At 36.9% G+C, this 26482-nt stretch overlaps 1 protein-coding gene across 1 annotated transcript; it reads left to right on the plus strand.

Moving 5' to 3' along the window:
• The first annotated feature begins 1065 nt into the window (after positions 1–1065).
• LOC112697376 (uncharacterized) lies at positions 1066–26447 on the plus strand. The gene is made up of 16 exons (XM_025750517.3): positions 1066–1594; positions 1701–1816; positions 2177–2273; positions 2358–2496; positions 3044–3107; positions 3187–3952; positions 12813–13136; positions 15216–15485; positions 19325–19397; positions 19492–19577; positions 20124–20243; positions 20986–21044; positions 22609–22960; positions 23069–23412; positions 24736–25120; positions 25215–26447. Exons 1-16 carry the CDS (start codon positions 1181–1183, stop codon positions 26259–26261), a joined length of 4656 nt encoding a protein of 1551 aa, XP_025606302.1. The 5' UTR covers positions 1066–1180; the 3' UTR covers positions 26262–26447.
• The last annotated feature ends 35 nt before the right edge of the window (positions 26448–26482 follow it).

The raw sequence follows: 26482 nt of genomic DNA on the forward strand, positions 1-26482 counted from the left end.
GTAAAAAAGAAAAGAATGATGGAAAAAAAATTTAATGAAAAATCTGCATAAGAAATCAAAAGTTAATAAGCCTGTTAATGAGTCAATTGGCAAGGAAAATAGCAAATAAAAAAGGACAGACATTCACAATGCTGTCGTTTTATAACACTTTTATCAAAAAAATTGAAGATTAATTTGTCCCTCTCAAAATGACATTGTTTGGAGAAGCACCAAAATGATGTCGTTTTGACCACGTGTGCAAGAATCAATGTCTCCTAAAAGCGACGTGTAGCCTAGAACCTGATATATCACATGATCACATCCACGTAAAAAAAATGTTCAGTTAATCAATTAAAACCTGAATCAGAAACATATATGATATATATCTAATAATTTTAAAAATCAATTACTTAATTAATTTGTGTGGGGAACAAATCTATTAGGACAACTAAGTCCTTAAAAATCTATTTGAAGTATTACTCAAAACAAAATTGATAAGATTTTTAAGGACTTAATTGTCACGTCACTTTGCACTGTATTATTCCTTTATTTAAGATTGAGTAAAGTATCATTTTAGTCCCTAATGTTTGGAGTAAATCCTATTTGTATCCCTAATGTTTAAATCGTTCTATTTGTATCCCTAACGTTTATAAAAGTAATTCAATATTATCCTACTATCAATTATACTAACAAATCAAATTATATTTTTCAATTATTCTCATTTGTATGTATTCATTCTCAATTAGGTCTCACTTGGATGTGTTCGATTTTAATATTATACCCACTATTTGTGTTTAGATTCAATTATGTCCCTAAAAAAAGTTAATTATGTAAATTTTGTAGAAATTAGTTTCAACTTTTGATAAGCTATTTTTCGGATTATGTCCAAGACATTTGTATTATAACTTCAAGAAGAGATTTTTAAAACTCAAACTAAAGCGTTGATAATGTGTAATTGATGACAGAATAACATTGAATTACTTTTACAAATGTTAGAAATACAAATAAAACAATTTAAACATTAAAGACACAAATAAAATTTACTCCAAACATTAAGACAAAAATAATACTTTACTCTTCAATTTTAGGGTGAAATACTGAAATGAACTATACTACTTAGCCTCAAGTCCTAGCCTCCTAGGGCTCTTCAACTGAGTATCTTTCTCTCAATCTCTCCTCATTATTCCCTTTCCCGCCTCCAATGCTGCCGGCAAGGAAGCGGCGAGGGCGACGGCCACGGACGACACAAGTTATTAACTTTGGGACGCCGGAAAATGAAGTTCCGAGTGATAATAATGTTGACCTTGACAAAGACGCCAAAGACGATGATGGAGCTACAAATTCCTCTCTTGTTCAGAACTCCAAGGGAATGAGGCAGGACAGAAAGAGAAAGATGGCGAAGATTTCTAGTAACATCGGAACTAGCAGCAGAAGCAGGGCTGAGAGTGAAGAGGAGGAAAATGGTTATTCGACGGCGACGGAAAGTGAACTTCCGAGTGATAATGTTGAGCTTGGGTTGGATAAAGATTCTCAAAAGGACGACGCCAACGGCAGGAGGTTCCTACTTCGGAAGCATCAACAGGAGACACCCAAAGTCATTAGGCGAGGCCCTAAAGTTCGTTATTCCCTTTTCTTTTTTCTTTTGATTAGATGTTCAAAATTTGGTGTTAGGTGATCATGTATATTGAAATTGTGGTCAAAACTTTGTTCTTAATCAACAGTTTATTCAAGAGGAGAGCTTAATGTGCCATCAATGTCAGAGAAATGACAAAGGTGAAGTTGTGAGGTGCAAAAATTGCAAGCGGAAAAGATTCTGTATACCTTGTTTGGCTACCTGGTATTGATTTCTGTTTTTTAGTTATATATATATATATGGAGTAAAGCTATATTTAAGGGTCAATGTCTCGAATATTAGAGTTTTTGTTTTTTATTCTTTAGATTTCTTCTTGAGAACATAATTTCGAGTGACAATGGCAAGAGCAGTAACCTATAAACTGTAAAGTTATTGCAAGTTTAAGCTGTGTTTGGATTGTCTTTCCATTTTTAGTGTTTCTTTGTTTTCACTTGTTTCTTATAAAATCATGAAAAAAAAAAAAAAATTGAAGATGAAACTGCAACCAAATTGACCCCTAGATTTTTGATGATGAAGACTTATCAATGCTGTCAGTTCTTGATATTTTTGCTGTTGCATCTATAGGTATCCTGAATTAAAGCCGGAAGATGCAGTGTTATGTCCGGTTTGCCGTGGTAATTGCAACTGCAGAGCATGCTTGCGATCTACAGCATTAATTAAGGTCAGTATATCCCACCTTTTATTTGGCTTTACCCGTGAGTTACTGTATCCCAGATTTGCAATATGGCCATTTGGTTTTCTGTAGGCAATGAGGCATCATGTGCCAAGGAACGAACAGGAGAGATTTGAGCATTCTAAGTATTTGCTAAAACGGCTTCTTCCTTATTTAAGACAGTTGGATAAAGAACAAATGATTGAGAAGGATATAGAAGCTAAGAGGAAAGGTAATATTTTGATTGAGGAGTCTCTATTGTGGTCACGGATGTGATGTACATATAAACTTTGCTCTGAAATAAATCAATTTGATCTTGATGCAAATTAAGTTGGACTAGTGTATATGCATTTTTCAGTACTCATATTTCTTTAAATGACTATAAGTCTATAAGGATGTTTTGAATCAGTGCCATCAATAGTTCAATACACATCTATTTGCATGATGAGGGCTTCAACAAAAAGTAAAAAGTGTTGTATTTTATAAGATTTGACAAACTTTTGGCTTTTGAACATCTTGCCTCTTGCAAACCATGTTTTCCAGTTTTTCCCTTCCTCATATTACATGGTTTGCTTAGTTAGTGTTTTCTAATTCCTGGTTTTGGTTCTTTACTTTTAGGATCAAGCGATTGGCTCTCTCTCTCTCCCTCAGATTATTCTGAATTAATTTGATAATGCTTCTTGTATGTACCTTAGCAACATAGGTCATCTCATGCCACTGTCAAAATTCAGTATATATATCTACTGTTATTTAGTTTGGTTGTGGGATGTGCACTGCAGGGCTTTCACTCCCAAAGCTAAATATTGAAAAGTCAGAATACCGTCAAGATGAACGTGTCCACTGGTTGGGATTTTTCTGATTCTCTTTTCTTTTCAGTTATCCTCATATTCTTTTAGTTGGTTGACCTTATCTTCTTTTGTAGTGATAACTGCAAGACGTCAATATTTGACTACCACAGATTCTGTAGAAAATGTTCTTTTCACCTTTGTCTTATCTGTTGCTATGAGCTTCGCAATGGAGAGCTACTAGGTGGTGCAGATCCAGATGAGCTTGGATTTGTCAACTGGGGTATTGATTATCAGCATGGTTGTGATATAAGTAGAGACAAGTCGAATTCAGCACATGAGGATGCTAAGCCTGACTCTAAGAAGAATTTAGCGCATTCTGATGCTAAGCCTGATGTTCGTGGATGGTCAAGATCGGGGTGGCATGCAAAGAGCGATGGCCGCATTCCTTGCCCAAAGAATACGTGTCGCAACAGGTTTCTTGAACTGAGAAGTGTACTTGGTCCAAATTTTATCTCAGAGTTAGTACACAAAGCAGAAGAAGCAGAAGCACATAAGCTTCACACTGCAGTTGAGAATCCTGTTAGCTGGTGTTCATGTTTGAGGCTCAGCAGAAACACAGATTGTAGAAGCAATAATAATACACTGAAGTCAGCTTCTCGTGAAAATTCCATTGACAACTTTTTGTACCATCCTCGGGCTATAAGTCAAAAACCTGAAGAGTTGAAACATTTTCAATGTCATTGGAGTAGAGGCGAGCCTGTTATTGTAAGCAATGTGCTTGAACATTCATCTGGTTTAAGCTGGGAACCACGAGTCATGTGGCGTGCATTCCGATCGTTTAAGGCCAACGGTAATCAACATTTGGATATGAAGGCATTTGACTGCCTAGATTGGGCACAGGTTTGTTTAATTTCTCAATCCTAAGTGTTGACTTCTGATGGCTTTATTTGGAAATTCTATTTTTACATGGATTCTCAAATCTCATGGCTCTTACATCTCATAACACTTACATTGATTCTCATAACTCTTTGATGCCATTGTCTTCCCCTGAAACATTTAGTCCTTCCTCTATGGTTGCTTCACTGTGTCCTATTGAACCTACAAACTTACCTATAGCCCATGGAAAATATCACCCTATCCACAAACTTACCCATGGAAAATATCACCCTTTTACAAATGTAATTCCTACACTGCTCGCCCCATTCGTAATTTGCTTACTTGTCTTCATCCAATTATGTGTTTGCTTTTGCTTTATCCTCTATTTCCATCCCTGAAATTGTTCATGAAGCACTTGCCCATCAAGGTTAGTGATAAGTGATGACTCTTAAGATGTTTGGATTCTGATTTGACGTGTATTCTTGTTTCATTACCTCATGGGATTTCTATAGTAGGTTGTCATTAAGCCTTTATTGTTGAGATTGGCCTTGATGGTTAGGTGGATCATTCGAAGGCCGTGTAGCTAAAGTCTAGAAAGATATTTAGACTCGGTTACAGGGACATCTCCGCTTTCTAAAATGGCCACTGCTTGTCTCTTCTTGTAATCTTGTCTAGGGTTGCCGTTAAAAGCTGGCTCTTGTCTCAGATAGATGCCAAGCTCAAGAGAAGTAGAGAACCATGAGTGCCCAATGTTTGTTGCATAGGGAAGGGAGTGTTAGTCCTAGACCTGTCCAATGTGCAATTTCTTAAGATGGTCTTAAGTATTCTCAACTCCGCCTATGTTACATTTGCGGTACATAACCGGTCCCAAGTCCGAATAAAGGAGGAGGGTTGTGTTAGGTTTTCGGCAACCAACATAAAAATATAGCCGAATCCCCTGGATATGAATCAAAGACATTATTGCGCTAAAGTTAGGTCGTTGCTCGGAAGCAACGCGCCGTATGGCTCGAGTACGGTGTCAAAGCAAGAGCCGCTGCATCGGTGTCCGGATGTAGTGTTAAATGAGTAAGGGTTCTCGCGTTTCCGTGAACGGACGGGGGTAAATAAGCTAGTTCACAAAGTAAAAGGTAAAGGTCAAAGCGACATAATGTTGAGATTTATGACATGGAACATAGGCACTTTAACAAGAAAGTCCACGGAGGTGGTGGACACCATGACAAGGAGGAAGATTAACATTATGTGCCTACAAAAAACGAAATGGGTTGGTGAAAAGGCTAGTGAGTTGGATACTTCTGGTTTCAAATTTTGGTATACAGAAAAGGTGAAGGATAGGAATGAGGTTGGAATAATTGTGGATAAGCAGTGGAAGAATGACGTAGTGGATGTCAAGAGGGTGGGAGATCGGATCATCTCTATCAAACTTGTGGTGGAGGGAGGTGCTTTTCATGTGATTAGCGTCTATGCACCGCAAGTGAGTTCGGACGAACAACACAAGATAAGGTTTTGGGAGGATCTAGAGAGTTTGGTTCAAAGCATACTTTTGGGAGATAAGATTTTCTTAGGAGGAGATTTAAATGACCATGTTGGAAGAGAAGTGACTGGATATGAGAGTATTTACGGAGGCCATGGTTTCGAGGTGATCAATGCTGAGGGTAAAATTATTTTGGACTTTTTCTCAATTTTTGATCTTTTCATTGCAAATACATGTTTTAAAAAGAGAGACGAACATCTTATAACCTATAAGAGTGACATGACAAGCTCTCAAATTGACTTTTTGTTGAGGAGAGTCGATCGGAAATTTTGTATTAACTGTAAAATTATCCCGGGAGAGAGTTTGACAACGCAATATAGGATGTTCGTCATGGATTTTCGCGTTGAGCAAAAGTTGAGGAAAAGACATACGAAGAACTCAAGGACGAGGTGGTGGCGGGTGAAAGGTGAGGAACAAAGAAACTTCCTAAGACGTGTAGAAGAGGCAAAGTAGGATGGGAGTGGAAGCGCGGAAGAGATGTGGAGGGAGATGACAGAAGTTATTAGAAGAACAACAAAAGAAAGTTTTGGTGAATCTAAATGAATAGGACCAAGAGACAAGGAGTCTTGGTGGTGGAATGCGAGTATACAAAAAAAGATAAAGATAAAAGGGAAATGTTTTAAAGAGTGGTCTTTATGCCGCAATGCAGGTAACTGGGAAAAATATAAGGCGGCTAAGAAAGAGACAAAAGTGGCTGTAAGTGAAGCAAGAACAAGAGCATATGAGGGTCTCTACTAGTTTTTGGGCACGAAAGAAGGAGAAAAATGTATATATAGAATCGCAAAGAGCCGGGAAAGAAGAACGAGAGATTTGAATCAGGTTAAGTGCATAAAGGATAAGGATGGAGAGGTGTTGGCTCAAGAAGAGAAGATTAATGAAAGGTGGAAGAGCTATTTCTACGAGTTATTTAATGAGGACAGAAGACTCTTTCGAGCCTTGGTCGATTATGCACAAGGGAAGAAGATCAAAACTTTGACTACTATCGAAGGATTCGAGACTTTGAAGTAAAAGAGGTTCTAAAACAGATGAAAAATGGCAGGGCAGTAGGATCTGATAATATCCCAATTGAGGTTTGGAAAGGTCTTGGAGAAAAATGCATCAACTGGTTAACCAAGCTTTTTAATGAGATTTTAAGGTCAAAGAAGATGCCTGATGAGTGGAAAAAGAGCACCTTGGTACCTATCTACAAGAATAAGGGGGATATACAAAGTTGCGGAAACTATAGAGGGATTAAGTTTATGAGTCATACTATGAAGTTATGGAAAAGGGTGATAGAACGGAGGTTGAGAAAAGAGACACAAGTAACAGAAAACCAATTTAGATTTATGTCAGAAAGATCTACCACTGAAGCGATATACCTATTAAAAAGGATGATGGAGAGGTATCGTAGTAATAAAAGGAATCTACATATGATGTTTATTGATTTGGAAAAAGTGTATGATAGGGTACCAAAGGAGGTCTTATGGAAGATTTTAGAAAAGAGGAATTTCCTATTGGTATAGGATTGCACCAGGGATCATCCTTAAGTCCATATCTTTTCACATTAGTCTTGAAAGTACTCACAGAGCACATCCAAGAGCCTGTGCCATGATGCATGCTTTTTGCCGATGATATCATCTTTATGGGAGAGTCAAGGGAAGACCTAAATAAGAAGTTGGAGTTATAGAGAGAAGCTTTAGAAGTGTATGGTCTGCGCATAAGCCGTAGCAAGACGGAATATATGGAATGTAAGTTCAATCTAAGAAGGGAAAACCCCAATATAAAGGTGAAGATTGGAGAAAACATCCTACGAAAAGTTAAAAATTTTAAGTATCTTGGGTGTATCATACAGGATAATAGAGAGATCGAACATGATGTAAATCATAGGATCCAAGCAGGTTGGTCAAAATGGCGGAGTGCATCTGATTTTATATGCGACAAAAAAGTGCCTCTAAAACTTAAAGGTAAATTTTATCGCACCGCTATAAGACCGGCTATGCTGTATGGTACAGAGTGTTGGGCGGCTAAAGGGGAGCACGAACATAAGCTGAATGTGACAGAGATGAAGATGTTGAGATGGATAAGTGGTCATACGCGATTGGATAAAATAAGGAATGAAGATACAAAGAAGAGAGTTGGAGTAGCACCTATTGTGGAAAAGATGGTTGAATCGCGTCTCAAGTGGTTTGGACATGTGAGAAGAAGACCGATAGAACATCCAATCCGGAGGGTGGATGAGATGGAAGATGGACAAAGGGCGAAAGGCAGATGAAGACCTAAGAAGACCATCCATGAGATGATCAAACGAGATCTATATGTAAACGGTTTCTCTGTAGACATGATACATGACAGAGCACAATGACATCGTTTGATTTATGTAGCCGACCCCACTTAGTGGGACAAGGCTTTGTTGTTGTTATTGTTGTCGTCTTAAGTATTCTCTTCAAGCATGGTTTTGGACGTTTACTAAGGTCTTACTATATGCAAGGAATTTTTCACTTAATCTCATTTTTCCTAAGGGCTCATATAAACAGGGACGTGAATCCTGCTTAGGAAAACTTATGCAATGTAGGACATAATTAAAAATTTTAGAATATAGTAACTCAAAAAGAAATTGAGTTAAACAATAGAGACCTAAATATTAATTGAACCTTAAATTTATGAACAACAAAAAATGTGACAAAATTTTCCAAATAATTATCAATCAGAAGAAAATATTTTTGTTGATAATCAATGGATCAAAAGAATTACCAATAGGTGATTCTTTTTATGGATCCTTTTTGTTGAAATTTTTTTCTATAAAATTAATTTTAATAGGTATTTAAAAAGTTTCTTCAATAATTCTATTGGTTTTTTGCATTTTTCTAATTGTGTAATGTGTTGATGGATTATGCGACTACAGGAAAGTTATTGATAATTTTTTATTACTTTATTATCTTGGTTAAATAGAAGAGTATAGTTTGTTAAAATATTCTAATATAGACTATCAAAGAATGGGGTGCAGTACCGCAGTGCTATTTTGAGAAATCCCAAATTCCCAATTTTTACTATTAAATTTTACATCTTTGAATTTGATATCACCATCTTTTTTTTTAATGAGATTTGAGAATAGTCTTTTTAAAGGGAGTCTTGGAGCAATGGTTGAGTTGTCTTTATGTGACCTCATCATAGTCACGGGTTCAAGCGTGAAATCAACTACTGATGTAATTATAATGTTAGACTATCTATATTATATCCGTTGGGTGCCGCCTTTCTTTGGACCCTGCGTTAAACGTGAGATGCTTGTGCACTGAGCTGTCCTTGGAAGAAGTCTTTCGAAATTTTTGAAAATTTACAGCTATTTTTTGATGGATTTCATGTCCGATCGATATCGTTGGGAAAGAGGAAGAAGAGAAGAACGAAGCTGTCTGCCGGTGAGAATGCGGTATTGCTTTACGTGGTTGCAGTCTCAGCAGTCGTGACCTTGCTCCAATATGAGTTGATAAGTATCCCGGGCCCCATACTAGTTGCCTAGTCCCGTTCCACTCTTCTCTCAATGTCGGTGCTTGGGTTGAGGGTACAGCTATATCACCTTTCAGCTTCTTAGTCTGCTATGCATGAAAGCTAGGAGGCATGATATATCATATTAAAGAGACTGCGTGGCTTGTTGGAGAAAGAGTGGAAGGATTCTAGCCAAGACGGAGACGCAAGCTTGCGAGTTTGAGGCATAGGGCATTGGATGTTATAAATTAGTTCGCGGATTGGTCTTCATTGCGCGCCACCCGGCTGGTAAGAATAAGAGATTTTCCGCTAGTGTAGCTTGGTCAACAATTTGGAGAATTTGCTTTTCTTTCAAGCAATCTGTTTGATCAAATCAGAACGCTCCTGGTGTTTGAACTTGTCATTACCGGCCGGCTCCAGACCGAAAAGACCTAACGGAGTAATCCCTTATCTCGGATCGGAGATGCTAACAGGGTAGGAATCGAAGTGGGGGACCTATCTACCGCCTGTGGCCATCTCCTGTCAAGTATGCTCCCCAGACATAGACTACGTACAGGGTAGTACTCTTGGATATAAGATCACCGCGTGAACATGAACATAACATTAAGTTACGAATGTAACTCCCGAGGGATCGACCACTATTCTAAATAAAGTAAGGCGAAGAACTTTTGTTCATTGGAGTGCCGGAGTGCGGAGGTTGTTCCCACCATTGAAGTCAGAGTGTGGGACTGAGCCTTTCAAATGATAAAGAAAAAAATAGTGCTTAGTTTCGTTGGAAAAACCAACGCTAATATCATATTTCGCCGAACTTCTAAGGATAGATAGAAAAGGTTGATAGAACTATCTACATTCTTAAAAGAAAAAGAGAGCAATTAACCCGTAGAGCCCTTTTTAGAGGTAGAGGTATTTGAAGACATGTCGAACCCGGAGAGGGGCTACCGCAGGTTCCCGTGGAAGGAACTTCGATGGTCGAAGGGGAGGTATCCTGGCAATTTGGGCTGCTTTAGAAAAAAAAAGGATTGGGAAGATCTTATAAGGTCTAAGGAGTGGCGGCAAAGCTGAATAGGAAAGGGGAAGCCCCCATGGAACTAACAACTCTCTAGTCATTAATGGTTGGCTTCATTGGTACCCTTTTCTTTTTTCGGTATACCGCTCCGCGAGCAAGGGGCGAGAGAACCAGTTTTTGCTTATGTTATGCTGGAAACTATTCTGACCATGATGTCTACTATACTTGTGCAGCGGAGTAAACGTCAGATGGCTCATTAGTTTGGACAACATTAGCTACCTTGGTAGGACGACCATGGAGAGCATAACATTTATCCTGAGTATGACCAATCCTATGGCAATAGGTACAACTAAGGTGAGTACGATTACCATGACCCCACGGCCGCTGTGAGTGGGCACTTGAAAGGACACTTGAGAAGAAGATTGGGATGCCAATGCAGTTTGGTTGAAAGTATGAGTCTCAAGAGAGGGGCCGGATTGCAAGAGTCGTGCAAATACGTCCTCAAAGGAAGGAACGGGTGAGGTGCCCAATATTTGTTGCCAAAGAGATTCAAGTTCAGCTGGCAGCCCAAGTAACGTAAGTACCAAAAACAGCTTTCCCTGTTGAGCATGATGGTCATTAGCATTAAACACATAGGGAAGGAGAGTCGAAAACTCTTCCTTGACAGCTTCCCAGCCCCAACATAAGATTCCATATCAGTTCCTTGAAGCTGTAAACTACACAGCTTCTTAGCAACATGGTAAAGTCTTGCAATGTCATTAGTGTATAAAGCTTTAGCACGGTCCCACACCTTTTTACAAGTTTTGTAAGCTCGAAACATAGTCAGCTTTGATGGATCAATGGTCTGCCACATAAGGTTACATAGCTGGGCATCAATCTTCTTCTAAGTGGTTTTGTTAGCGGTGCGAACGTCATCAACAGATTTAGTAAGGTGGTCTTCATAGCCTTGGCCCATGAACCAAAGTTCTACAGAATCAGCCCAAGAAAGGTAATTTTTGGCACCCATCAATTTTTCAGAGGTCATTGTAGCGGTTCCAGAAACAACAGATGTTAGAACAGCCGGTTTGCCACCATTGGAGTTGGTGTCGGGGGTTACCTCAGAAGACATGATGGCAGATACTTAGAAACGGCCGGAAAACACCTGCAGAAGGGAAACGAGGGCCGGAAAAAAACCTGGGCAGTAGAGTGTGACGTTCACGCGCGTCTGGAGCTGAGGCGCGTGAGGACCATGCACAGGAAAAGGGGCGGCGCGTGTCGGCGCCCGCGGCGGTTGACGGCGGTGAAATTTTGGGGACAGGCTGAACTTGGCTTTCCGGTTTTGATTCTGGGGTTGCTTCGGAGTGGGTCTGATGTTTGACAAGGTAATTGGCCGGAAAAATAGTTTCTGACGAAGAGACACAGCTGACACACACAGCTGATAGTGTCAGCTGGTGGGAAAAGGGAACACTGCTGAGAGATTGCAGCCGGAAAAGAAGAAAAACAAATAGAAACAGAGCCAGGTCGGAACTCGCTCTGATACCAACTTGAAATACACGAATGAAGTGAGACAAGGATTGTGTTTTGGATGAATTCCTTGAGAGAATCATCTCTAGCGTCAATATATATATACATAGGTACAGAAATAAAATCCTTTAATACTAGGAGATACAATCAGAATCAAATATCTAAAAACAGAAACTATATCAAAACAGAATAACTTATATAAAGTCTATATCTCTCATCTGATATTCAACAACTATAAATGCTGATTATGCCAAAATAATAATGTTTCTTTTTTTTGTCCTTATTGCCTATCTCGCATTATTAGTAGTTCTATATTCAATATTTCTGCTCTACCTTCCCTTCTGGAACCAAAAGCCCTTCTGGAACCAAAAGCCCTTCTGGAACCAAAAGCAACTAAAGGGAGAAAATGAGTACATTGTACTCCATCGTTTCTCCTTTAGTTGGATGCAGGGGGTAACCCTGGCACCTATTATTATTACAAAAGGGGGGGCCCAGGAGCAGCCCATCGTAATGGAGGCCCCCCCAAGAGATAGAGATAGTGAAAAAAAAGCCATAAGTAAGTAAGTCAGCCTTCAAGAGCGTGACTAGATATATGGTCAATTCGAGATGTTAGAAGGTGCAAAATCAATGGGTGCTGGAGCTGCTACAATTGCTTCAGCGGATTCTGCTGTAGGTATTGGAAACGTATTCAGTTCATTAATTCATTCCGTGGAAAGAAATCCATCATTGGCAAAACAGTTATTCAGATCTGGGCTTTGCTCTAACCGAGGCTATTGCCTTGTTCGCATTAATGATGGCCCTTCTGATTCTCTTTATTTTCTAAGTTTATCCTTTTGAAAGGTGTTAGAAATAGTTTCTAGACATTCTGCTGTCATGGTAAGATTGAGATTCTGGTCAAGTTGGAAATTTGTCAACACAAAACACACATTTTGGACGGCATGGTAGAAGCTTGTTGCCAGTATGTTGTTTCTCCTCACCCTGTCAACAAATACAAAACATATTTGATCAATTTAGACTGCTGTTAGTATTGTCATCTTTATCCCTCCTCGGTTTGCTTCCTATCTTAACATTTTACATTTACAACTTATATTTCTTTCTGTTATCCTGTCTGTTTTGCTTTCAACCATCCAAATGTTTTGTAGTTTCCCTTTCATCCTCTGCTTCTGGTTTCCTACTATGTTTTCCATTTTGTTTTAGTCTTAAGGCGTACATCCTGTTTAAATTTTCTGGTACAAAATATTATTTTCCATCTGTACTAATTACTTTCTGTTCTATGATTAGAATGAACTAAATCATACGTGCTTTGTTTTTCAAATTCTTTATAGTTTTCACTTAACATATCTGTTTTGTTGCTGGTGATGTATACTTTCTCTACTTAAATGCAGGGAGATATTAATATCCATCAATTCTTTTGTGGGTACGAAATTGGTCGTTGGGATAGGTGTGGTTGGCCTCAGATGCTGAGATTAAATGATTGGCCTCCTGATTTCACGGAACGTGCACCACGTCACTATGCAGAATTTATGTCTTTATTGCCCTTTGGGGAATATACACATCCTTTTGGAGGTGTTCTTAATCTTGCTTCTAAAGTACATGGGACTGGTTCAACACCTAACATGGAGCCAAAAGAATATATTGCATATGGATTTCCTCAAGAGCTTGGACGTGGTGATTCTGTGGTTAAACTCCACTATGATATTTCTGATACAGTATGCTTTATTTCCTCAATTCTTATTTGGTAATTTTGTTGAAGGATATCTCTTTTGAACTTTTTGAATTCTTTTCATTTTTATCTTCTAATGCAGTCTCACATATGAAGGATTAATGTTTGTAGATGTATAAATGTATACATTTGTTGCTTCCCTTAAGACTATGCATTTCTCTGTGCTGTTATGTATGAGCAGATTGTCATTTCAAGTTCTCGCCATAAATTTTTGTGCTCATTGTGTTGTCCTTACTCCATAGTCCATAACCTCTCATTTCATCCTATGTTTTCTTGGGAGATTTGATAATTTGTGAGATGAATCTACTTAGGATTCGCAGTATACAACATCACAAAACCTTATCCCATTGCTTGGGATTTGTTACTTGGAGAAAATGACGACATTGCATCCTGTCATGTATCATATCTGCGGTAAGCCCGTTTATACTTAGATCTTTGTTGAATACCTCATTCAGAGTCTTCTTAGGTCTCCCTTTGCTCCTAACCCCTACTCAATCTTTCATCAAATTTATCCTCTCCACTAGATTTGTTGTTGGTTCCCCCTCCCCCTACTAAACGTGATTTCACCATCTTTTCAACAATTGGTGCACTGTTTACCTTTTCTATCATGTCCTTATTCCTTACCCTGTTCATTTGTGTATAGCCACTCATCCATTTAAGCATTCTCATTTAGGTCACACTAAATTTATGTTTGTGTTCACCCTTTACCACCCAACACTTTGTTCCACACAAGTTGGTCTAATGACAGTGTGATAAACTTTATTCTTATGTATTATAGGTTATTTTTTGTTTCAAATGAAGTTCGAACCAGTCTTTCACTTTGACCAGCCTATTGAATCCTATAGTTTACATCATCCTCTATTTTTCTGTTGTCTCAAATAATTCAATTCAGATACATAAATCTCTTGACTTGTGGTGTATGGTGTTTTCTCCAATTTTCTTTTATATGTTAAACTTTTCTCTTCTCATGTTGAATTTACACGTGTAGCTTATGTGTAAACCATGTACTTCTAAAGCTTATCTCAACAAATTTAATTTCTTATTTAAAATCTTCCTTTGATTTTCCGATAAATCTGATGTCATTTGCATCATGGTATGGGTTCCTGGATATGCTTAATAATTACCACAAAGACTAGTGTGAAAATGTATCAGGGTAGAGATTACCCCAACTGTAACCCCTACAACAATGGGAAGTTTCTCTATTACACCACCTTGGGTTCTCATATTGTAATCCTATCGTGCATATCTTTAGTTACACAAAAGTATCTGCTACCTTAACTTTCCACAGGACACCCTATCATATGCCATTTCTAAGTAAATGAGAATCACATGTAAATCTTTCTTATTGTTCCAGTACCTCTCCATCGTTTCTTCTTAACAAGTATATTGCATCACTGGTAGATCTACATAGCATAAAACCAAAAGCCGACTTTCCAAAATCCAAGTCTCTTGTCTCAACTTCTGCTCTATCACCCTCTCCCATAATTTCATGGTATGAGTCATGAGCTTATCTTTTTGTAGTTTTCACAATTATGTATAAATTGTTTTTTCAGATGGGGATCAAACTGTTTTCTCTCCATTTGTTTAGCATCTTCTTAGGCCAGCCAAGTAATGCCTTTTTCTCCTAGATCTTTCCTAATTAATATATTATTCTGACCCACTGCTCCACTATTCTTCATCCATTTTCGGGCCTCTTAACTCCAAACTCTTGCATTCTCCAATAGTGATAAAATTTTGGGTCCTCCTTCCTTGTGTGTAGCAGATCCGAGCACGAGAGAGTCTCATATCTCATTGAATAATTTATGATATTAGTTCTCTATCTTTCGTTAATGCTCCTTTGTGACCAAAACCTTACCCTCCTCATCCTTAATACACTTGTTCTAAACCTCTTGTTTAGTTGTTATTCTTTCTCAATCCTCTGATATTTGTGATTTAATCTCATCAATTTCCTTACCAAATCTTTGTTAACATTGTATTTGTTGCTATATATAGTGCTAGGATTTATATGTATTGAGGTATAAAAAAATTGTGTCTCCTTTCTTTTATATTAATTTGGCCATTTTAGGTTAATATTTTAACTCATACTGCTGGAAAAGTGAGGTTGACATCTGACCAACTTAGAACGATTGAGCATTTGAAACGGAAGCACCATGACCAAGACAAGAGAGAGCTCCTTGTAACTTATCAGGAAGAAAGCAATATATTAGCTGGAGGGGATGCTTCTGATGGTGTCCTTTGGGATGTTTTCCGGAGACAGGATATTCCTGTGTTAAAGGAATATCTGAAAAAGCATTTCAAGGAGTTCAGGCATAACTATTGCTGTCCCTTAGATAAGGTAATTAGTATAATAATTATGCATTACTTTAAAGAATATTTCAGTTTGATTCACTAATTATGCCTTGCCAATAGTGAATAGTTTAATTGCTGGGAGCATTCTTTTTTATTCTTATGACCATCATATTTTTGGTATCTAGGTCAGCATCCTGACCAGTTTATATATTGTTGATCTCATTCTATCCTTGCTTCCATAAAAATACATTACATATGATGTATTCCTTGCGTTTTTAATTAATTGTCCACTTTTTTGGTTTTCCACTTGAAATAAGAATATGATTACAAATTTAAAATGTACCAGAGTTACAAAAATTTAATTTCAATTTACAAAATTACCCTTCATCTCAATTAATTTTTATTTTGGCATTTCTTAAAATCCATTGTCTTTAGAGTGTTTATAAGTACGAGGCCCCTATCACCTCTTGAGCTTGTTTTTGGGGTGAGTTAAACCCACAATTCTAATATGGTAGATTATCCAATCCAATCTAGTTGGACCATCCCATATATGTTCATGCTAGAAATCAAACATCACGCTCTAGATGTTCATTCTTGGGCATGTATTAAAAGTATCACTTCTTAGATATGGTTTTTGGAGTGTTTACAAGTTTGAGGTTTTATAGATAGTAGAGATGTCAAACATGCAAGAACTATTAGAAGCAGGAGAATCAGTAGTCATGACACCTGATAGAGATAAAATCAAGGAGTTTGATGATGCTTTAGGTGGACTATTGTAGTGGAAACAGCCCGGATGAATGGTGCAGTAGTGCCAGGGGCACAGTAGAAATGCAGAAAATGCAAAAGATGAAAAGTGGTTGAAAGAGAAACCGACGACCAGATCTGGAAAGAGGATGGTGAGATGAGCATGGCGGTGGAAAGAGACGGCTGACGCGCTAGCATGCACTGGCGAAAGCTGCGGTGGTGACTGGAATCCAAGGGAGAAAACAGCGCATGGAAGTGCATGAAGCCTCAAACCCGGATGGTATTGGCTGGGCTGCCGGAGATGATGAGCTTGATGGTGCGGTTAGTGATTGGTGACAAGAAGGCGCCATCAGTGCTAACAGCAACTTAAGGCAGAGACAGTGATGACAATGGTAGTGGAGAAGGTGGAGAAGATAACACAACATAACCGCAGTGGTAGGAGGAATTTCGAGACTTTTCTCAACTTGTGGCGGCAGTGACTCATAGGGATTTGCGGGACTATCAAATAAAGAGACAGAGACAAGGTGACTTAATCGAGAAACAGAAACAGAGAACACGAGATCAAAAATTCTTCTTCAACATAGAGCTTGATACAACGGAAGCATATGAGATTACGGAAGATACCATGACTCGGATACCATGTTAAAACCCTTGATTAACCTGAAAAATTAGAGTAAATAGTAACTCAGCAGATGAGAGAGAATATGTTATTCCTATGTGATCTGTCTTACATGAGAGGAATACTAGCATCTATTCATAACAATAATAAAAATCTAATACTAATACGGAAACAATGATAAATATCAATGCGAAACCTAAGAGATCATATTTGATATTCTTTGATATTATATGATTCTATCCTGATTTCTAACAGCATTATTATTGAAGTTGATTAGAGTATATATATAAGTGATATGACTGGAAAAGAAAAATAAAGTTACACTCAATTTGCTAAGTGGACAATTATTTGGGGAAATTGGAATTTCAGAATTGGACAATTAATTAAGAATGGAGGGAGTGCCATTGGATTTTGAAACGATGAAGGTTTTGATAATAATAGTTTTGAATTGTTCTTTTCAAAACCGAAAGAAGTTATTTATGATCAATCACTATTTATTTTAGACATTGGCAAGCCGCATTGATGGGAGCAGCCATATTGAAGCATATCATATATTTTATGGAATATATTTATTTATTTATTTAGTTTTATAGATATGTTGAGATAAGTAACATGTACAGATTTAACTTCATTTACTAGGAGATTTCTTTCTTGTAATCAAGATGGGTAGACATGGACTTATAACCAAATATGTACAATGTCCAATAGAGTCCCAAATCATAACATGGAGATAGCTAAAGTTCTCCTCCTCAGGTAGGCCAATTACCAAGCAGAAAACAATCCTTCCTTTGTGTGTCCTAGTGGGGCTGAATTAAGCATATCAGCCCAGAACCAAGATGAGACTAAGCAGTGTTTTCTCTCATCTCATTCACTCTAGTGTCAATGTATATTTAAAGTTTATGCTTTCACATATTTATCTTTGGAGAAGTATGGATTACACTGCTGTTAGAGTATATTGTATACAGGAAAAACTGGTGGTATGATTGTTTATTTTCTTTTTGTTGTAATTTTCTGTTATTCTATAGGGCCAAATTACATTTACAAAGGCTGTAGTTTGCAGGTTAGGACTTACCTCCATTTCTAGCGGATATACCTATCAAATAAAAGGTCCATAATACCCCTTTTGTTGATTCTATCTCGCCTTCAACAAACCTCTTATGTCACTCTCTCTTGGTCTATACCCATCCCTTTCTGGCCTCCAACTTGTTCATCTTCACTTCCTTCTAATCCCTTCATCTCACTGCTGCCGTGGTGATGTGGCAGCTTGCGTGGTGGTGAAAGTTGGTGGTGCCACACTGGTTTGGGCAATCCAAAGTGGTTGTCATAGCTGATAGCACACAAAGTTGAGGGCCAAAAACAACCACCACTCAAATGTCGCCAGTTATCACAGCAACTCCAGAACCATCATGGCCCAGACTCGTCCTTCTAATCAAATGGATCTTTTTCTGAAAAAAGCTTTTAGAAAGATCCAAGCTTTCAGTTTTTCATCAGTTTGCCTTTTGGAGTTTGTTAATTTCTCTCTAGATAAAGTTGCTATCTTCGAGGGGGTGAGTTGTTTCCGTGTAACCTCTAGGTTACGGGTTTGAGTCATGGAATCAACCATTAATGCAATTATGAGGTTAGGCTACTTACATTACATCCTTTGGGTGCAATTCTTTCCTGAACCCTGTGTTAATGCGGGATGCTTATGCACCGGGTTGCCTTTTTTATAAGTTGCTGTCTTTGTTGTTTGTTTGAAGGTTGTGAGAAAAAATTATTTGTTTTACTCGTCGTTTTGTTCAAAATGTATACTGTTTATACTAGAATGGAGACAGTTTGTCCCTATCTAGTTCTTTGTTTTTTCTTTATAATCTTTCAAAATAAATTAAGGGTGTCAAATGTCTACTTCAAAACATGTTAGAATTTTGGATATCCTGTATATTTAGATGTTGTGTGAGAAACAATGAGAAGTGCTTATTTATATTTATAGGTTAATATACAATCTAATCATCATGATAATCATGCTACTATCAAATTGAATCAATACAAGATATACCTAGATACTATATCAATCCTAAATATATTCTAACTCAACAGGGGGATATCTGTAGTATTGAAAGATCTCAAGGGCTAAATTGTAATTTGCCTAATTTTATATTTATAATTTATCTAAGAATATACAGTAACCGAGAGATTATAAAAACAGTAGAAGTTAAGTATTTGTACCGAAAAGAAAAAGTAAGTCAAACATATTTACAGTAGGAAAAGTATTTGTTTGTTTTATATATTGATATTGATTAGGATATAATTATTACTTCTCATCTTAAGGATTTTTTTTTTCATCATAATAAAAAAAAGAGAGTAAGAAAATATAATTTTTATGATAGGGAAAAAAGGGGTAAAATTGATACAAGTTTGAAAAGGAATTTTCATCCATTTCCCTTTTCTTTTCTTGATGCATCCTTCTTTACCTGAAACAAGGTATCTTCATTTCACTGTGCATGTTTGCTTCTGTTTGAATGGCATTTCTCTTGGCAACGTAGGTTATTCACCCCATTCATGATCAAACGATCTATCTGACTGTGGGACATAAGAGGAAGCTAAAGGAGGAGTATGGTTAGCAATTTCGTTTAAGTTTTCCTAATTTTTTTGGTGGATGGAATGTTTTGATTGTTTGTGCTGTACCTTGCATTGATAATTCGTTTATTAGGAATTGAGCCCTGGACTTTCATTCAGAAGTTAGGAGATGCTGTCTTTATTCCAGCGGGATGTCCATACCAAGTTAGAAATCTGAAGGTACAATGGAGAAATGTGGCATGTATATTCTCTTTAATGTATTTATAGTGATGCGTGATATGCCTAGAAGAGTCTGATTCTGTCTTGAGATTTATTCAATTTGTTGATTTTATAGTAAAGTTCCTTTATGTATCAATTAGGAACAATTAGGTTCTTTATTAGACATTGTAATTATGATCAATGATTACTTCGGTGTATATAGAATTATTATTATTATTATTATTATTATTATTATTATTATTATTATTATTATTATTATTATTATTGTACAGCCAATGTCACAGTGTGGCAAGACTAAATTGCTGGTAGTTTGAACATAAACCTACTGTGATAAAATTTTCTTGTGCTAGATTGAAACTAAGAATAGTAAGCTCTTTCTTCGCAAAGCTAGCCTTAAAATACGGTAGTTTTGAAAACACAATAACAGCTGGACGTTTATGATTTCATACAAAATACTTAAACCTTTGCTATTAGCCCACGTTTTCTGGTGTGAGTACTTTTAATCTTTAGTACTGTTTGAAATGTTTATCCACCGTTCTTTTACAGACATGCATCAATGTTGCGCTTAGTTTTGTGTCTCCTGAAAGTGTTGGCGAGTGTTTTCGTTTGGCAGAGGAAATCCGCACACTTCCGATAAATCATAGGTCGAGCGAGGACAAGTTGGAGGTATACTGAACAACTTTATTTAATCGTGATGTTTATATGTTTATCTAGTTTGTGATACCATCTCCTATTTCTTGGTGCCTTCTTTCTTCAACTTGTTATATTTTGAACTTTCATTGACTGCAAGTTTTATTCAAATTGCTCCTTGAATGTTACATCACATCAAATTAGTCTTGGAAGATGATAAAAAGTTAGAAACCCACCTAACCCTCCTAAGCCCAGGTATGTTATATTAGGGAGAAAGGAGGGAATGGGCCTGGATGAAAGTAAGCAAAGTCAAGGAGAAAATGCAGAAGTTTGTTATGTTGTCTAGAAGAGAGATCAAAGATCTGATGTTACCTGTACAGGTTTATGCATGAGTTGAGGAGGAGGAATTTAGTTAGGCAGTACAGGTTTATGCATGAGTTGAGGAGGAGGAATTTAGTTAGGCAGTTTATGAGTGAGCTGGGGATCCCAGGTCCATGCCAATATACAAGATTTTTCAGCATTTTAATTTTTTTACCGACAATCTTGGAATGTCGCAATGTAGTCCGTTGCTTACAAACTGACTTATATTTTCTCAGGCTGCCATATGAGTTTCTGCTTATTAGATATTTGTGTTTGAAAAGTTTATGTTGACCAATGTGATTAATTTTTAAAATAATTCATTGACACATTATCAGACAGAGAGGATTGAACTTGCAGATAGTTTCTTTTGGGGATTTTATGTAAATTCTTCTTCCCATTTGTACTGCTTTGGAAACAGGTGAAGAAAATGACAATATTTGCTATAAACAATGTCCTTGAAAACTTGTCAAGATCAAGGTTAGTGGCTGCAAACTTTTCCCAGTTGTATTTTGATAGTAGCATTTGCTGAGTCCATGTATACTCTTCTCTTGAAAGCATTGTTGGAATATCTCTTATGTACTTTGCACATCCGTTACATACAGTTGTGTTTGGTTTGTGTATGCCATGAGATGTAGAGACAGTATTAGTTTATGTGTATTGTATTTAGCAAAAAGCAATGAACAAGACACAACCAAACTCTAAAAAGTCTATATTATAAGTAAGTGTGTATAAGCATATGTGTTCTTGTATACAAGATTAACAAATGATCCAAGTCTAGGTGATTTTTATTTTATTTTCAGAAATAGCATTTACTTTGTTGGAAAAATCATCTTGTCTCTGGTTTTTTTTTTTTTTTTTTTTTAACCTTATAGATTCAATTCATAGAATAAGTGAACCTTACCCTATCATTATGTGTCATTTCTTGTAGGGGTGTCCATGGATCGGATCGGATCCACAGATCCGCGGTAAATATCCGCATCCGATCCGAAAATTGCGGATACGATCCGATCCGCAAATTGATCGGATCGGATAGGATCCGATCTGCATCCTTTGCAGATCGGATCGCGGATATCTGCTCTACATCCGCAGATCCGCATAATAATAATTAAAAATAAATAAATATATATGTTTGGTATTATATTTACTTGTTTGTATGTTTTAGTTAGTAATTATTATTCATATATTGTATTATTTTATTTTTGTTATTTAGAAAGAGTTTGATTGAAAATATTTTAGGAATAAATAAGTTTAAAAGTATAAAAGAAATATTTTTATTGAATTTTTTTACATAGAAATACGATTAAAAAGAGAAGGTTTAATTATGCGGATATATCTGATATCCGATCCGATCTACGGATCGGATCTGGCACTAAAAAGCGCAGATATCATATCCAATTCGATCCAATGAAAATTGTGCGGATTGGATCGAACTTTCGGCCATATCCGATCCGATCCGCGGACACCCCTAATTTCTTGTCCATGACCAGAGATATTCACTTTACTTTTACCTTATGTTGTTCCCTGTCATTTCCTTACTATTGGACTACATTTCTACTTTGCTTTCTCTATATGCCTTCTGCATCCTTCTCTATATTAGTATATTTCCTTTATCATTCATCAGATGAAACCAAGAGTTTTCTTTTTGCTCATAGTATCCATGCTCTTTAGCCATTTTGGTATCAGCATACTGCATATCAGACTTTGTACATGTATACTATACTCACGTTACTCTCAAATGAAGAGCTATACAGTAGTTCTGAATTTGTTATTCATATTTTATGTGCGCATAAGTTGGATACATGGTTTTAGCGTATGGTTTTATTTAATGAAATTGTACATATTAATCTTATTTTCATTTATGCTCTAGAAATAGGTACATATTTTTCAAACTTTTTCTTGATTGATTATTGTTTCTTTCTTGGAAGATGGTCAGGAAAACAAAATTGTTATTTTAGATGCATATTTATCTACTTCAATTATGATGTTATCATTAAATTTGTTCAATATTTTGAAATTGGCTGCTCATACTTGGACAATATAGCTTGAATGAAAATCTGAAACCTGAAAGGAATATCCAAGAAAAGCAGCCAACCGGAGAAAAGGATAAATGGGACGAGTATACAACCGGAGTTTTCTTGGACGTATGTGTTGAGGAAATAGCTTCAGGGAATAGAGCTGACGCTGACTTCAATGAAGAGGGATGGATTAATGTGATTGCTAAGTTCAATGGAAAAACAGGTCGTAACTATGACTGCAGGCAATTGAAAGATAAATGGGACATTTTGAAAGGTGACTTTAATTTATGGGAAAAGCTTCTTGAAATTGGTGTGGGATGGGATCCTGTTAAAAAAACCATAAAAGCATCTCAAGAGTTCTGGGTAGCTAGAAGAAAGGTATGTCTTATTGTTATTATCAGTTTGTGCTACTAATTTGATAATTTTGGTTGCTGCATTATGTGTTTATTATCCTTTCACTTATTTGTTCTCCCTTTTCGATTTTAGGAGAACCCAGAATTTCTGAAATTTAGGTTTCAATGTCCTTCACACTTGGATAAGTTGGAAGCATGTTTTAAAGATATGAAGGCTATAGGTGATGTAGCTTTGAAAACACATGCAGATCCATCATCAGCTGAGGTGAGGGTATGTGGGAAAGAAAATGAGGATAATCATGAATTAAGGGCTTTTGGTGAGGGTGTTAGGGACAGTGATAGTGTTGCTTATGAAGAACCTCATACTTCATATAGTGTGGGCCACACTACTTCAAATGATAATCCAAATAAAAGGCAGATACAGCTAAATGATAAAAAACAATTTGGTAAAGTCAATAAGCTTCAACATTCTGTTAGGTAATGTTTTTCTTTTTCTGTATCTATTTTATTTTATTTTTCTCTGTTCCGCTTTATTCATTGTTTGTCTACACTTCTTCTTTGCTATACTTATATGCCTTTGAAGGGGAGCGTTGGAGCAATGATTAAGTTGTCTCCGTGTGACTTCAAAGTCATGGGTTCAAGTTGGGTACATATCACCCTGTGGGTGCGGCCTTTCCCAAACCCTGCATTAGCGAGGGATTCTTGTGCACCAGACTGTCCTTGTACTTATGTCTTTCGTTAGAATTGGAATCTATTTATTGATGACTTACAATTTACAAGATAGAAAGGATATTCAAGAGACATCCTGACTGCCAGGACTCTAACAAAGGACAAAAGATACTCTACTATTTCCTTTCCAGTTACACTAATATTAACTGTAACATTAATGGGGTCATAACATGCTTCCACTTCCTTCACTATATTTCCTTTTTATTAAAATGAAACAACCTTCTCCCTCCCCCGACCCGATATATAGGTTATTACTTATTAATCAACCTGACGTTACATATTTACCGTCACATATGGATGGAGAGATATTAAGAAATTTAATGTAATTATGTTCTCTTTTTAATTAGATAGCGGATGTTGTTGCTTTTCCTTGTATTCATTGTGTTTTGTTTGCTCCCGTAATATATATTCTTTGTGCATGATTTTGATAGTTGGCATTAGAGTGAGAGTTAATTTTAAAGAAGCTGTAAATCATTTTCTGATTTTATTTTATGCTATAAATTTTTGTATCTGCTGACAATTGGTTATTTGCTGGTGATTTCTCGATTAACACTTTAATTTGAAGGAGTTTAAAATCCTTCCTATGTGGTTCAACTATTCTCATCATGTGTCGAGTTTTTTCTTTCTCATGGTGGGGTGCTGTGGAGGGCCAAAGCCTAGTTCTGTTTGTCACTTTTGCTGTTGTTTCCTTTTGCTCTGCTATTTAGTTGTTAGTTTTCCGTTTTCCTTGAGGAAAAAGTTTTTCCAGCTGACCCAGGTATCCAACACTAGACCCAGTGGCTTAAATCTTAACCTGATATATGTAGCTCTGTGTCTAGGTTAATTTATTTCTGGACTTTTATTTTGTGTGTTCAACAGTTTGTGTTTGATCCGATCCGATATGTTTTGCTCTTGCTGTTGTAGAACATAGGTGAAATCTTGTCTCTTTTTGGAGATTGATCTCAATGGTAGATGATGAAAACTTAAAAATATAGAATATTACTTTTGTTTGATGCATTATGTAATTAAAGGTATGATTGTTATAATAAAAATTGTGCAATATTTTGGTATTGTTTTATTGTATAAATATAGCGTGCCTTTGGAGGAAGAGGAACATAGCATCCCTCCGGAAGTGACACATAGAAGAGCTACTCAAGAGAATCAGCCCATTCCAGACAATGATAAATGGGATGATTTCACAATAGGAGTTTTCTTGGAAGTATGTGTTCAGGAAATAGCTGCTGGGAATAGGCCTCATGATGACTTTAACAAAGAGGGATGGAACAATGTGGTTGCCAAGTTTAATGGAAAAACTGGTCAAAATTATGATCATAGGCAATTGAAAAAGGAACTGGACAATCTAAAAAATGATTTTACTTTATGGACAAAGCTTGTTGAAAATCAAACTGGTTTAGGATGGGATCCTATTAAAAAAACTGTCAAAGCACCTCCCAAATTTTGGGAATCCAGAAAAAAGGTACATTTTTTATGCTATTGCTTTTAATTTAGTAATTTTAGTTGTTACTTTTCTATTATCTATTTACGTATTCTTGATCTCCTTTGGATTTTAGGAGAACCCTGCATTTCTAAAGTTTGAGCATCAAGGTCCTCCACACTTAGATAAGTTGGAGGCTTGCTTTGAAGATGCTAAAGGTACAAGTTATGTAGCTATATATGCAGATCCATCACCAAATGGGGTGGGGTTTTATGGTGAAGAGAATGAGGATAATCTTGAATTAAGGGCTTCCAATGAGGATGATGGGGACAGTGGTGATGATGTTGCTATTGAAGAAACTCATCATACACAGAATGTGCAGCATAGGGAATATAATGAGAATAATCCTGAATTAAGGGCCTCTGAGGAGGGTTTCAGTGATGTTGTTGATGTTGCTATTGAAGAAACTCATCATCATATGCATAATGTAGAGCCTAGGAAAGAGAATGAGAATAATCCCGAACTAAGGGCTTCCGATGAGGGTGTCAGTAGCGCTGATGTTCCCATTAGGGAAGAGAATGAGATTAATCCTGAATTAAGGGCTTTTGATGAGGGTGTCTCCGGCAGTGATGTTGCTATTGACAAAACTCATGATACGCATAATGTAGAACTTAGTGAAGAGAATGAGGATAATCCGGAATTAAGGGCTTCCCATGAAGGGGATGGTGATGTTGTTGGCATTGCTAATGTGGAGCCTCTTGGAGAGAATGAGGATAACCTTGAATTAAGGGCTTCTGATGAGGGTGTTGGGGATGGTGATGGTGTTGCTAATAAAGAAACTTATCATTCACATAATGCAGAGCCTGGTCCTTCAAATAGTGTTCCGAAGAAAAGGAAGAGACTGAGGAAAGCTAAGAAGCATTCTGGTAAAGCAGTTAAGGCAAAAGCAAATAATACTGCCACTGGTTTTGAATGTAATTTGGATTTGGATAGCTGTCTGACGTTACTTGGTAGTGTGCCTGGTCTCGAGAAAGGAAGTACTTTGTACTTCATTGCCTGCAGAGTTCTTACAAAGATTGTTAACAGGCAAACTTTTGTGCATTTGATGCGAGATGATCCTAAGTTGGCATTTGGTTGGCTCAACACTTTTACATTGGAGGACCTAAAGAATTTGACTGGCTGAACACAATGCCTTTTCTAGTTAGGATTTAAGGCTATGTATGTTTTGTTTGCTATTAGTGGTGTATTGACTTTGAGTTGGGCCATTGAAACTTCGATGGTTAACTTGGTAACGGTTTATTTTGTGATCGATTATGAGTGGTTTAGTTATTGTCAAAAATTGTGTTTATGAAACTCAGTTTATACTTTATATCCTCACTCTATGATATAACTAGTTGTGCATGA

Source organism: Arachis hypogaea, chromosome 6, assembly GCF_003086295.3.
Source record: "Arachis hypogaea cultivar Tifrunner chromosome 6, arahy.Tifrunner.gnm2.J5K5, whole genome shotgun sequence".
Lineage (NCBI taxonomy): Eukaryota > Viridiplantae > Streptophyta > Magnoliopsida > Fabales > Fabaceae > Arachis > Arachis hypogaea.